Here is a 12,973-nt window from a genome sequence, read left to right as displayed (position 1 = left end):
CGGAGGGACAGTACTGAGGGAGGGCCACAATGTCGGAAGGGCAGTACTGAGGTAGTGCTGCACTGTCTGAGGGGCAGTACTGAGGGAGCGCTGCACTGTCGGAGGGGCAGTACTGAGGGAATGCAGCACTGTCTCAGGGACAGTACTGAGGGAGCGCTCTTCCATGCCTTTGTCACCTCCACATTCAACTATTCCAATGTGCTACTGGATGGCCTCCCATCATCCCCAACCTTCAGTTCATCCAAAACAATGTTGTTTGTATCTTATCCCACACTAAGTTCCAGTGACCCATCACTCCTGTCCTTGCTGACCTACATTGGCTCCTGGTCCCCCAAAGCCTCAAGTTTAAAATTCTTAGCCTAGCGTTTAAACTCCTTCATGGCCTTGCAATCCCCATCTCCTCCAATCTGCAGTCACCGCTTTTCTGACTCTGGTCACTTTTACATTCGCATTCCCTTCGCTACACTACTGGCAGCCGTGCCTTCAGCCACCTAGGCTGTCCACTCTGGAATTCCACCTCCCTCTCCTTCAAGACCCACTTTAAAGCCCACCTCTTCGACCAAATTTTTAGTCGCCTCGCCGAATAATTCTTTGGGTCAGCATCCATTTTCTTTTTGGTTATGCCTCCGTGAAGCACCTGGGACATTCCCTACATTAACGACACTATATAAATATTGTTATAGTAAAGACATTTTTTCCCCCTCTATGACTATTCTTCGAAACAACTGATAGAATACACAATGTATAGTAAAAATAATTGAGATCTACAGGACAGTGACAAGTTTATATTGAGAAGTAGCTAATTTGTGTATCCAACACGTGCAACATCACAAGATTGTATATTCATGAATACAAAGCTCAATGTTAGCAAATGTTATAGGATAGGCATTGAAAACACAAAGAAAATAGAATGGAGTATCTGTAGGAACGCAATTTGCATATGAGGTCTACAGTCATATTGAGCACTATTACTCAGATTATAGTCCGATACATGCCATTGCAATAGTTTCTACAGTGCTGCAAACTTACATACATGCAAGTACGAGTGTCCAACTTACATTAACTTAGTACTCCCTAGGGCTGGTTTGTTTAAGGTTGCGCTCATTGAAGAGTCACCCGAGCTACTCTGGGTTAAAAGTGAATGCGATCAAACTGTATTAGAATGGCATACAAATACTTCGAGCTAATATTCTTCACGGCCCCTCTCTACAATTACAGTACACTGTGGCATAAATAGAACAGCTATAAAAAAATTTTAATACTGTATACACATCCTCAAAACATTTCAACACCGAGTCATTTCACCAAACCATACAATCATTTCATGCATGTGAAGATGTAGTTTTTTTCATACCAAACTCAATGCTGCACAAAATAGAACTGTAAATGTAATTCCTTCCAGACACGTCTTTGTAATTAATTCCAAGTAGCCTTATTCCAAAACGCTATCTCCAATGTGACCTGTAACACAAGCAATTCTCTCCACACAACTGACGTCAAACCTTAACACGGATTATTTCACAAGATTTTTTCAATTGAAGAAGTGCACCAGCAAATTTTCCTGTATCTTAACTTATTAGGACTGCTGTACCATCAAAGGTTTTACAACATTCGATTATTTGCTTAATCAACCAGCTTTAGAAGTCCTTTCATGGGATTAGAGCATTTGAAACAAATGAATGAACGCATTTTCAAAATGCAGAATTTGCTTACCTATGCTTCCATCTTGGGGATCTCGATCTTGATCGAACCATTGTACCAGGCAATTAGGACTCCGAGCTGTGGCTGTGACAAATATATACACACGCACATCAGAACCTTCAGATTATACTTCACCAGGAACATTTAATAATCCAGACACAAATCATGATTAGCAAATGAAGGTAGCACCGAAAGAAATGTCTTAATGAAAAGCATTTGGAACTTTAGTTCCTTGGCCTTCATGTGCAGAAGTGATCATTACAAAAATATAAAATAGTTAAAGCAAGAATGATGGGAAAATACATTTCAAATATAGGGTTGGTCATCAGAAATCCTTTGTTCAAAAGATCAAGCAACCTACATTAACCATTGCCAGTTACTCCAGAGTTCATTCTGATCGTTAAACATTTTCAAAGAACATTTATACATGTTCGTAACAATTCAGTGTACAGCATTTTAGGTGTGATGAAACACATTAGAAGTGACACACACATGCCATATATTTGCTTAATCAGCCTTTTGACATGTTCTTGGATCACTTAATAATATTCTGCCTCTGGGTATACAGTTGTGGTTTTTGAGTCATAGAGCAGCTGATATTCCAGTGCAGTACTGAGGGTGTGCTACACTGCCTTTCAAATGAGATGTTCCATTGGTTCCGGAGGACACAAAAAGTCCCACGGCACCACTAATAAAAAGCAAAGCACTCTGCGAATGTGCTGGCCAACATTCACAAGAACATAATAGGAGCAGGAGTAGGCCAAACGGCCCCTCGAGCCTGCTCCGCCATTCAATATCATTGCCGATCTGATCATGGACTCAGCTCCACTTCCCTGCTCGCTCCCCATAACCCTTTACCACCCTTTACTCCCTTATCACTCAACAATATATCAATGACCCAGCCTCCAGCTCTCTGGGGCAGAGAATTCCACAGATTTACAACCCTCAGAAGAAATTTCTCCTCATTTCGGTTTTAAATGGATGGCCCCTTATTCTAAGACTACATCCCCTAGTTTTAGTTTCCCCTATGAGTGGAAATATCCTCTCTGCATCCACCTTGTCGAGCCCCCTCATTATCTTATGTTTCAATAAGATCACCTCTCAAGTATAGGCCCAACCTATTCACCCCATCCTCATAAGTCAAACGCTTCATCTCCGGAATCAACCTAGTGAACATTCTCTGAACAGCCTCCAATGCAAGTATAACCTTCCTTAAATACGAAGACCAAAACTGTACGCAGTACTCCAGCTGTGGTCCTACCAATACCCTGTACAGTTGTAGCAGGACTTCTCTGCTTTTATACTCTAATCCGCTTGCAATAAATGCCAACATTCCATTTGTCTTCCTGATTACTTGCTGTACCTGCATATTAACTTTTTGTGTTTCATGTACAAGGACCCTCAGGTCCCTCTGCACTGCAGCATTTTGCAATTTTTCTCAATTTAAATTATAATTTGCTTTTCTATTATTTCTGCCAAGGTGGATAACCTCACATTTTACCACATTATGGGCCCCAAGTTTCCACATGATTTGCACCTGATTTTTAGGAGCAACTGGTGGAGAATGGACTATCTTGGAAATCGCAATTCTCCACATTTTTTTTTCTGCAGTTCTAGTCAGGTAGAACAGTTCTACTTTGGAACAGAATTTTTTCTTCAAAAGGGAGCGTGTCCGGCCACTGACGCCTGATTTGAAAGTTTCCACAGTGAAAACGTACTCCAAACTAAAGTAGAATGGAGCAAGTGAAGATTTTTGTAGAACTGAAAAAACCTGTTCTACACATTAAAAAATCAGGCGCAGGTTACAAGTTAGGCGTCCAGAACGAGGTGGGGGTGGGGGTGGGGGGGAAGGGAAGTCATTAAATTCTATAATAAATCCTTATTTATACTTATACAAATAAATCCAACCTGAATAAACATTTATAAGCAAAGAAAAGATTAAATAAACCATCTTCCTACCTGTGTGAAAGTGCTTCACGCAGGCCTTTCGGGACCGAAGGCTGAACGGGCCGGCCCGAGACTTCGGGCAGGGCCCGTCCCCAGCACCAGATTTACAGGTAGGTGGCGTTGGGTTGGGTCGGGTCGGGTCGGGGAGGTTCGGTTCGGGTCGGGGGGGGGAAAAGAGAGAGAGAGAGAGAGAGAGAGAGAGAGAGCAGAGAGAGAGAGAGAGAGGGGGGGGGAGGGAGAGAGAGAGGGGGGGAGGGAGAGAGAGGGGGGGGGAGGGAGAGAGAGAGAGAGGAGGGGGAGGGAGAGTGAGAGAGGGGGGGAGGGAGAGAGAGAAAGGGGGGGAGGGAGAGAGAGAAAGGGGGGGAGGGAGAGAGAGAGAGAGAGAGAGAGAGGAGAGAGGGGGGGGGAAGGGAGAGAGAGAGAGAGGGGGGGGGGGGAGAGAGAGAGAGAGAGAGAGAGGGGGGGGGAGGGAGAGAGAGAGAGGAAGGGAGGTGAGGTCTGATCCAGTCCGGGAGCGGGAGTCGGGTCGGGTCGGGGGGCAGGAGCGCGGGTCGGGTCGGGTCCAGTCGGGGGGGGGGGGGGAGAGGGAACAGGAGCGCGGGTCGGGTCGGGTCCAGTCGGGGAGCGGGAACAGGAGCGCGGGTCGGGTCGGGTCCAGTCGGGGGGGGGGGGGAGCGGGTGTCGGGTCTGGTCCAGAGGCGGGGGGGGGGGGGGGGGGGGGGGGGGAGAGAGAGAACGGGTGTCGGGTCTGGTCCGGAGGCAGGGGGGAGCGGGTGTCGGGTCTGGTCGGGGGGGGGGGGGGGGGGGGGGGGGGGGCAGGAGCTGGCCGTGGGAGGAGCCTTATTCACGCAGCCCCAGTGAGGTCATTCGGCCAGGGCTAGGGGCTGCGTGCTTCGGGCCCCTCCCACACAGTTCGGCACCTGGAGCTACTGCACTTGCCCACTGTAGCGCGCATGTGCAGAGGTCCCGACACTGTTTTCAGCGCAGGGACCTGGCTCCGCCCGCCTACAGCTCGTGCTGCGCTGCGCCGAGGGCCAGAGGACCTGCAGGGAGGTGGAGACTACCGAGGATTTTTTTAGGCGCACTTTGTGGCGCGAAAAACAGGCATCCAGGTCGGGACTGCGCCGTTCTAGGCGTTTGTGGAAACTTGGGCCCAATACTCCATCTGTCAAATTTTTGCCCACTCACTTAGCCTGTCTATATCCCTTTGCAGTTTGTGTCCTCCTCACAATTTGCTTTCCTACCCATCTTTGTATGATCGGCAAACTTGGCTACATTACACTCGGTCCCTTCATCCAAGTCATTAATATAGATTGTAAATAGTTGAAGACCCAGCACCGATCCCTACGGCGCCCCAATAGTCACTGTTTGCCAACCTGAAAATGGCCCATTTATCCCGAATCTCTGTTTTCTGTTAGTTAACCAATCCTCTATCCATGCTAATATATTATCCCTGACCCCGTGAGCTCTTATCTTGTGCAGTAACCTTTAACGTTGCATGTTATCGAATGCCTTCTGGAAATCTAAATACACCATATCCGCTGGTACCTCCTTATCCACCCTGCTCGTTACATCAAAGAACTCCAGCAAATTTGTCAAACATGATTTCCCTTTCATAAAACCATGCTGACTCTGCTTGATTGAGTCATGCTTTTCCACATATTCCGCTACTGCTTCCTTAATAATGGACTCCATCATTTTCCCAATGACAGATGTTAGGTTAACTGGTCTATAGTTTCCTGCTTTCTGTCTGCCTCCTTTTTTTTTTAATAGGGGCATTACATTTGCGGTTTTCCAATCAGCTGGGACCACCCCAGAATCCAGGGAACTTTGGTAGATTACAACCAATGCATCCACTATCTCTGCAGCCACTTCTCTTAAGACCCTAGGATGTAAGCCATCAGGTCTCGGGGACTTGTCCGCCTTTAGTCCCAATATTTTACCTAGTATTACTTCATTAGTGATATTGATTGTATTAAGTTCCTCCCTCCCTATAGCCCCTTGATTATCCATTATTGGGATGTTTTTAGTGTCTTCTACCGTGAAGATCGATACAAAATATTTGTTCAACATCTGTCATTTCCTTGTTCTCCATTATTAATTCCCCAGTCTCATCCTCCAGGGGACCAACATTTACTTTAGCCACTCTTTTCCTTTTTATGTTCCTGTAGAAACTCTTACTATCTGTTTTTATATTTCATGCTAGTTTACTCTCATAATCTATCTTTCCTCTCATTTTTTTTTTTAGTCGGTTTCTGCTGGCTTAAAAAATGTTCCCAATCCTCTGGCCTCCCACCAGTCTTGGCCACATTGCATGCCCTTGTTTTCAATTTGATACGATCCCTTATTTCCTTAGTTAGCCACGGATGGTTATCCTTCTCTTACAGTCTTTCCTTCTCATTGGGATATATTTTTGTTGCGAGTTACGAAATACCTCCTTAAATGTCTGTTACTGCTCATCAACCGTCCCATACTTTATCTATTTTCCCAGTCCACTTTAGTCAACTCTGCCCTCATATCTTTGTAGTCTCCCTTTATTTAAGCTTAGGAACCTGGTTTGAGAACCAACTTTCTCACCCTCGAACTGAATTTGAAATTTAACCATGCTATGGTCACTCATTCCTAGAGGATCCTTCACTACGAGATCATTTATTAATCCTGTCTCATTACACAGTCCCAGATCTAAGATAGGCTGCTCCCTGGCTGGTTCCGCAACGTACTGTTCAAGGAAACTATCCCGGATACACTCTATGAACTCCTCCTCAAGGCTACCCTGACCAATTTGCTTTGTCCAATCAATATGAAGGTTAAAATCTCCCATGATTATTGCCGTTCCTTTATTACAAGCCTCCATTATTTCATGATTTATACTCCGTCCAACAGTGCAGTTATTGTTAGGGGGCCTATAGACGATGCCCACCAGCGACTTTTTCCCTTTATTATTCCTCATCTCCACCCAAACTGATTCAACATCTTGATCCGCTGAGCCAATATAGTTTCTCATTAACGCATTGATCTCATCCTTTATTAACAGTGTTACCCCACCTCCTTTTCCTTTCTGTCTGTCCTGCCGACTTGGCAAATACCCCTGAATATTTAGTTCCCAGTCCTGGTCACCTTACAATCACCTTCCTCCTGAAACAGTATCAAATAACAACAGATTACATAGTAATTCATCTCTGTTATTTGCACACATTAGTGGCACAGAATACTACCACTTATAATACAGAACACCGCATTTCAAAAAGCAAGTTGTTTGACATATGTCAACACCAGTTATTATATAAATGTTATGTTGCAGGAAAAATCTAAATTAGGAGGAAAATAAATAACATTTTGAACTATTCCACTTTGTCACTGTAAAAGACAACTGGTACACACCCAGAAGCCCACTAAACCGTAAATTGAAGATCGGTACATTTTTCTACCAGTCTAAATGTCACAATTCCCCTGCAGTGCAGATGATTATTAAATAATTTCTTGTTCTTTAGATTACATTGCAGTAATCCAGCTAGATATGAAGTTTTAATATCCACTGTTGGCCTCTTGGGTTCACTCATGCACAGGCCCAGTATAATTTGCAGTTTTCACCAGGGTAGGGAGGAGTACAGCTTATTCGACAGATGTTGCACCACTCTAACCCTCTTTATTCAATATTTCTTGTGAATCTTCGTTGTATTCCCTCCTAAACAAGTCTATCATTCCTTGGAGACCAAAACTGTGCACAATACTCAAGGTGTGGTCTCACCAAGGCCCTATATAATTGCAGCAAGACTTCCTTGCTCTTATACTCCATTCCCTTTGCAATAAAGGCTAGCATACTGTTGTGGAGTTTTAAAAATATAACACTCGACACAGAAGGATAAAAGAATTGCTTATTAATGTTAAGTCCTAGTTCGGGTGGTCAGCTGCATTCGACAATAATCGAGTCAGATACCTTCAATCTTTACGTCTTTATTGAAGCAACTTCGGACCTGTTACCAAGCTGCCAGCACAGAGTCTACAGATTCCGGGCAGGCAGACAAAAGGTCTGCCTATCCTCACAGACGCATCCCTTTTATTCTTACAAACCGAAGGAGGTATGGCCTGCTTCACCAATCACAGTGTGTTACTAGGGCTTCATGAATTGACAGCCTGTTTATCTTTAGAACACTTTATGCTTTTACGAGCGGAATTGCAACAAGCAGAATTGCTCAGGGGCACCAAAACCTCCTACGTGTTAGGATAGCTTGGCTTAATCACGCGAAGCAAATGTGCACCTTATCAAGTCATGGCCATAAACCCTTGTTTATCAGTGATGGTCACACAAGCTACTTTGTCCACTACTTTCTCACGTCTGTCTGTCTGTTCTTATTTTCTTATTGATTCCTAGAACCATTTTATTAACCCTTTCATGATTCTTCCACATACATTCACATTCCCCCCTTTTATCATTTCATGATAAATTCTCATTCATAAATGTTTACTCTCAATTTTGTGCACGGCCCGGTACTCCCTGCCTCAACGTGCTGGCCAGTCACGCGGTTTCAGGAGTCCCGGTTGCTTAGATCAAATTATGCCCCATGTTATTGCTAAGATCAATTTTGTCCCGACTAGTATGTGTAAAATTATACGAATCCAAGGATGGATGTTCACATTTATTCCCCAATCCCAGACCTTTCTCCACCAACTCTGCCTTTGGAAGTCTACATCGATATCTTCTTCCAGTACTTTGATTTTAGTTTGCAGTTGGTGGTAGAGCTTTACGGATTGACCCACTCTGAGCCTCAACTCTCGTAATACTTCGGTTAGATGTGGGATGGGTGATATGCGCTTGCCCGATCGTGACAGGTCGTAGTGGCGTAAAGCAAAAGTTTGGCTGTGGTATAGGGCACTGCAGGTCATTTGGGTCCCTTGTCTTACTTCTACACAGGTATCCACACTCTGGCAAGAGGTGATGCCCGTGTTTTGAGTCGTGAAGACAGGAATAATTGGACTGCTTTGAGAGACAAATCTGGTTAACAGGCACGCCCACTTTTGCGCACCCGAATCCTGTACCATTCCAACACTGTGGGTACCCATCCTTCCCAGACCCTGTGGTGTTTAGGCAGGTGGCTGGGGTGCCTCAGCCATCGGAATATGTGAAGGTAATGTTTTCGGCGGGCGGGGTATCATTGTATCCTCGTATGTAAAGACTGGGATCCATAACCGGGGTTGGGGTAAACAATTCGGTGACCGACATAACAGGGTAGCATACAACCGACTCTGGCGCGAATAAGATCTTATGAGTCCTCAGGAATATATTATGATCGTTCCCCAGTTGCCCTTGCACGTTCCTTTTCCTCCTTTGCCTTGTTACTGATTCCAGGTATTGGTCCTTTGAATCAACTAAGTCATCTTCAGGTTGGTCAGGGCAAACAAAGTCCATCTCACATTCCCTGAACCGGCATGGCAAATTCCATCGGTCTTTGCCCTGTAGAGTCACCTGTCGATCAACCTGAGAGAGTATACCCGTACAGGATTTTATTTGCTCTCGTGAGCCGTCGGTTGGGCAGCTGAGTAGTCGTCCCCCTGTTTTTGTTACTGTTATCAGCAGGATCACGACTCCTAGCAGCAGAGTTCCGTGCATTCTTTCAATCCTGAAAGACAAAGGGGCTTGCAAACCGTCATGTTACTATCGTGGCTACCAAGGACTCATGTTATGCCTAAATACCTAAAAGCAGGACAATATGATAATTAGATTAATTAAAATTATGGCTTAAAATTACGGCTAAAACGGTTACGGAACGACGGGAACGAACGTATTATGGCACTTCAATTATTAGTCCACGTCTATCTCCACTCCCCCCTTTTGATTACCGCCGGTAATCAATTTGCAATGATGCATGTGCACCCACGCGTCTCTACCTTCCACCTTTACAGCGGTGGGGGTGGTGAGTAAGACCTGAAATGGACCATCCCATCGGGGCTGGAGATGACGTCGCGTCCAATTTTTGATGAGGACGAAGGATCCGGGCTCGATAGGGGATGATCCGTGAGAGGAGGGACGGTCATCATAAGCGGCGCGAACCTGTGAATGAGAGGCTCGCAATGCCTTAGTTAGGGCTAACACATAGGCAGTCATCTCCTCAGTCATGTGATGAAAGTGGACGGCAACTGGGGAATGGTGGTCCCAAGGGGTGCAAAGAAGTCTGCCGTACACAATCTCGGCCGGGGTGAGACGCGTCGACCCTGCGGGGGTGGAGCGAATCTGAAAAAGAGCTACAGGTAACAATTTTAACCAAGTCGACCCTGTTTGAGAGGTCAATTTAGCTAACTTGGTTTTAAGAGTCTGGTTGGTTCGCTCGACCAGACCCGCCGCCTGGGGGCGATAGGCACAATAGAGTTGTTGATGTATCCCTAACTGTTGGCACAATTCCTTGTTTACAGCTGCAATGAAATGGGGTCCGTTATCTGAGCTAAGACGACCGGGAACCCCGAAGCGAGGGATAATTTCCTTCAGCAATATCTTAACAACAGTACAGGCTCTATTATCTGTAGTAGGATAAGCTTCAATCCATTTACTAAAAACATCAACAATAACCAACACATATTTATAACACTGACAGCGTGGCAATTCTATATATTCCATCTGCAAAGTCTCGAAGGGTCCGGCTGGCAAGGGTGTTTTACCTAATAAACATGGTACCCCCCCTTCCAGGATTATGGCGTTGGCATGTAAGACAACGAGAAATAATATTCTGCGCAAACATTTGGAGGCTAGGATGCCACCATGTCTGGAGGAGCAGGTCACTAGTGGCTTTTGCTCCACAATGCATGGCATAATGAACACATTCAATTACCCAAAGGGCCAATTCATCGGACATACAAATTTGACCAGCAGGTGTGATCCACAACCCGGAGGCAGTATCATATTTACAATCAAAATCGTTCCAAAGTTGTTTTTGTACAGCAGGAGCGTCCTCCTGTAGGCGAAGCACTTCTTCGATGGTTGGCATTGGCTTTTCAGGGGCCGACAAGCTCGGTTTAGAGCTGGACATCTGCTTCATCATTCGGGGCACAACAATCTGCTGACTCCTTGCAGCACACTTAACCGCCTCGTCAGCACGGCGGTTTCCGATGTCGATTGGAGAGGAACCGGCAGTATGAGCGGAACATTTAATAACAGCGATTTATCGAGGGAGCAGAAGAGCAAGTAATAGGTCAGACACAAGCACTTGGTTCGAGACTGGCGTACCGATTGAAGTTAGGAATCCTCGGTTTTTCCAGAGCTGGCCAAAGTCGTGGACAACCCCAAAGGCGTAACTAACAGGAGTCAGTGTAGATATTGACTCGGAGATCCTCTCCTAAAATACACGCACGGGTGAGGGCAAAAAGTTCTGTTTGCTGAGCGGAAAGGGGGACCTGGAAGGCTCCAGACTCGAGAGTCGTTCCTTCTTTGTTGATGGAGGAACTGCCATCAGTGAGCATAACGAGGTCAGGGTTTAACAGAGGGGTATCTGAAAGGTCGGAGCGAGGGCTCATGTCCTCGAGGACTGAGTGCAGACAGTCATGATCCGGCTTCTCAATAACAAGAGGTGGACTTTCAATGAAAGTTGCCGGATTTAGCGTGGTACAGTGTCTGAAGGTGAGGTGTGGATTATTAAGGAGGTAGATCTCATATCTGTTCTGTCGGGCTGAGGTCAAGTGCTGAGTTTGAAGTTGGCCGAGCAAGGCCACTACGGCGTGGGAGCTATAGACCACAATCTCTTGCTGCAGAGTCATATTAGCAGCGGATTGCAAGCTATCATAAATGGCAGCCAGAATCTGTGTACAGTGGGGATATCCAAGGGCGACAGGGTCTAATTTTGAGGAAAAATATGCAACTGGTCGGTGTCTATCTCCATGCTTCTGAGTCAGAACCGAAGTAGCGCATTCTTGGAGAACAGTACAATATAACTGGAACGGGCGATCGTAAAGGGGTCTTCCCAAGGCTGGTGCTTGTGTAAGGCAAAGCCTTAACTGTTGGAAGGCATCTGTCGCCTCTGGTGACAGCGTGAAATCTCCTTCGCTGCTTCTAAGGCTTCGTGAGTTTGATGTGTTAAGGCTTCCTTAAATCTAGTCCATTCAGGACCAGTAAGTACCTGTTGTACCAGAGACCAAAGGTCCCTTGAGTCTGCTTGATAGACTCTGATGGTTCGTGACAAAAATTCAATGAACTGTTGAGGACAGGTATTTTTATTCGGGGCGCTGGTTAATATGGACATAAGTTCATGAGGTTTCTAAGGTAACCACACTTGTATCTTAGCAGGGGGCTGCACATCCGGGCCTCCATCCTCAATAGGCGCTGCTGGTGCCAACACGCGAGGGTTAGAGATAGTTCTGACGGGCAGCTGTTTCGGCGCGCGTTTCTTCAGGGGTCTTGGTGTCTCCCCGTCATTGTCCCCTTCAACATCGTCAACCCATCCCGACTCTGAATCTGTCCCAGTGTCTGACCCTGACACTATCACATCATCCTCATCCGTAGGGGTTGATTTCCCCTTTACCACTACGTCGTTGATTTCTTTCAAGCTGTTGTAATCTCCCTATTTCCTGTTCAAGTTGACGCCGTCTTTGAACCTGGCTTCTAGTCCCCTCTGCAACGGATCGACAGAAAACCTCATCATCAGACTTAGTTCCCCGAGACTGTCGTTCTATATTAGACACATTGTCTAAACTGGGATAAATGAGTGTTGCAGCAGCAGTGGTGCCCGGTGTTGGGACATTAGGACCGGGGTAAGGGGGTGGTAGAATTCCGTTCGTCTGTAGATTTGGCACCGGCACATTTACTGCCACAGCCGCGTCAGCCAAGGCATTAACATCGGGTTGTGCCGTCGGACGAGCCGCTGGAGTCATATTCCAATTATCCCATTCATTGTCCTCGTCAGCCCCTTGCATGCCAAGACCAGCCATTAAACTACGTAGTTCTGTTAAAGATTCCTTGTTTGTTCTATTTCTCTTTTCCTGTGCACATTCCTTTCTTTAAATTTCCAATGACTTAGGGATTCCCGCATCGGTTAATTTAATTCCTGCCTTGAGAGCATTCTCCTGCCAACTCGCCAGAATATTCTTATCTTTTTCATCTTGACAATGTTGGCGCCAAATTTCAATCAATTTCTTACTCTTTTTCCCGATTCCCCTTTTCCAAATTAATTCTTGGGCGCGTTTAATTGTTTCAAAATCACTTGAACCCCCTAATGGCCATATGTCTGAACCTAATTTCTGATTCAAACCTCCCGACAATTGTCTGAGTTGCTCGTTTTTATCTGGGTGTTTATACACAACCTCTGCAAAACGCTACTTGAGCCTGTCGTTGTATCAAGTATAT

General features: G+C 45.7%; 1 protein-coding gene across 6 annotated transcripts in view; it reads right to left on the bottom strand.

Annotated features, from left to right (window-relative positions):
- Window positions 1-12,973, bottom strand: part of LOC139276343 (BCLAF1 and THRAP3 family member 3) — a 63,467-nt gene that overhangs the window by 35,346 nt on the left and 15,148 nt on the right. For all 6 annotated transcript variants that reach the window (XM_070894186.1, XM_070894188.1, XM_070894189.1 and 3 more), the window contains one exon: window positions 1,714-1,785. In XM_070894186.1, the coding sequence (XP_070750287.1) occupies window positions 1,714-1,754 (41 nt within the window). In that variant the 5' untranslated portion in view covers window positions 1,755-1,785. The remainder of the gene's footprint in view (window positions 1-1,713; window positions 1,786-12,973) is intronic.

This window comes from Pristiophorus japonicus, chromosome 11, assembly GCF_044704955.1.
Source record: "Pristiophorus japonicus isolate sPriJap1 chromosome 11, sPriJap1.hap1, whole genome shotgun sequence".
Classification (NCBI taxonomy): domain Eukaryota; kingdom Metazoa; phylum Chordata; class Chondrichthyes; family Pristiophoridae; genus Pristiophorus; species Pristiophorus japonicus.
This window is presented reverse-complemented; position numbering and strand designations above follow the sequence as displayed.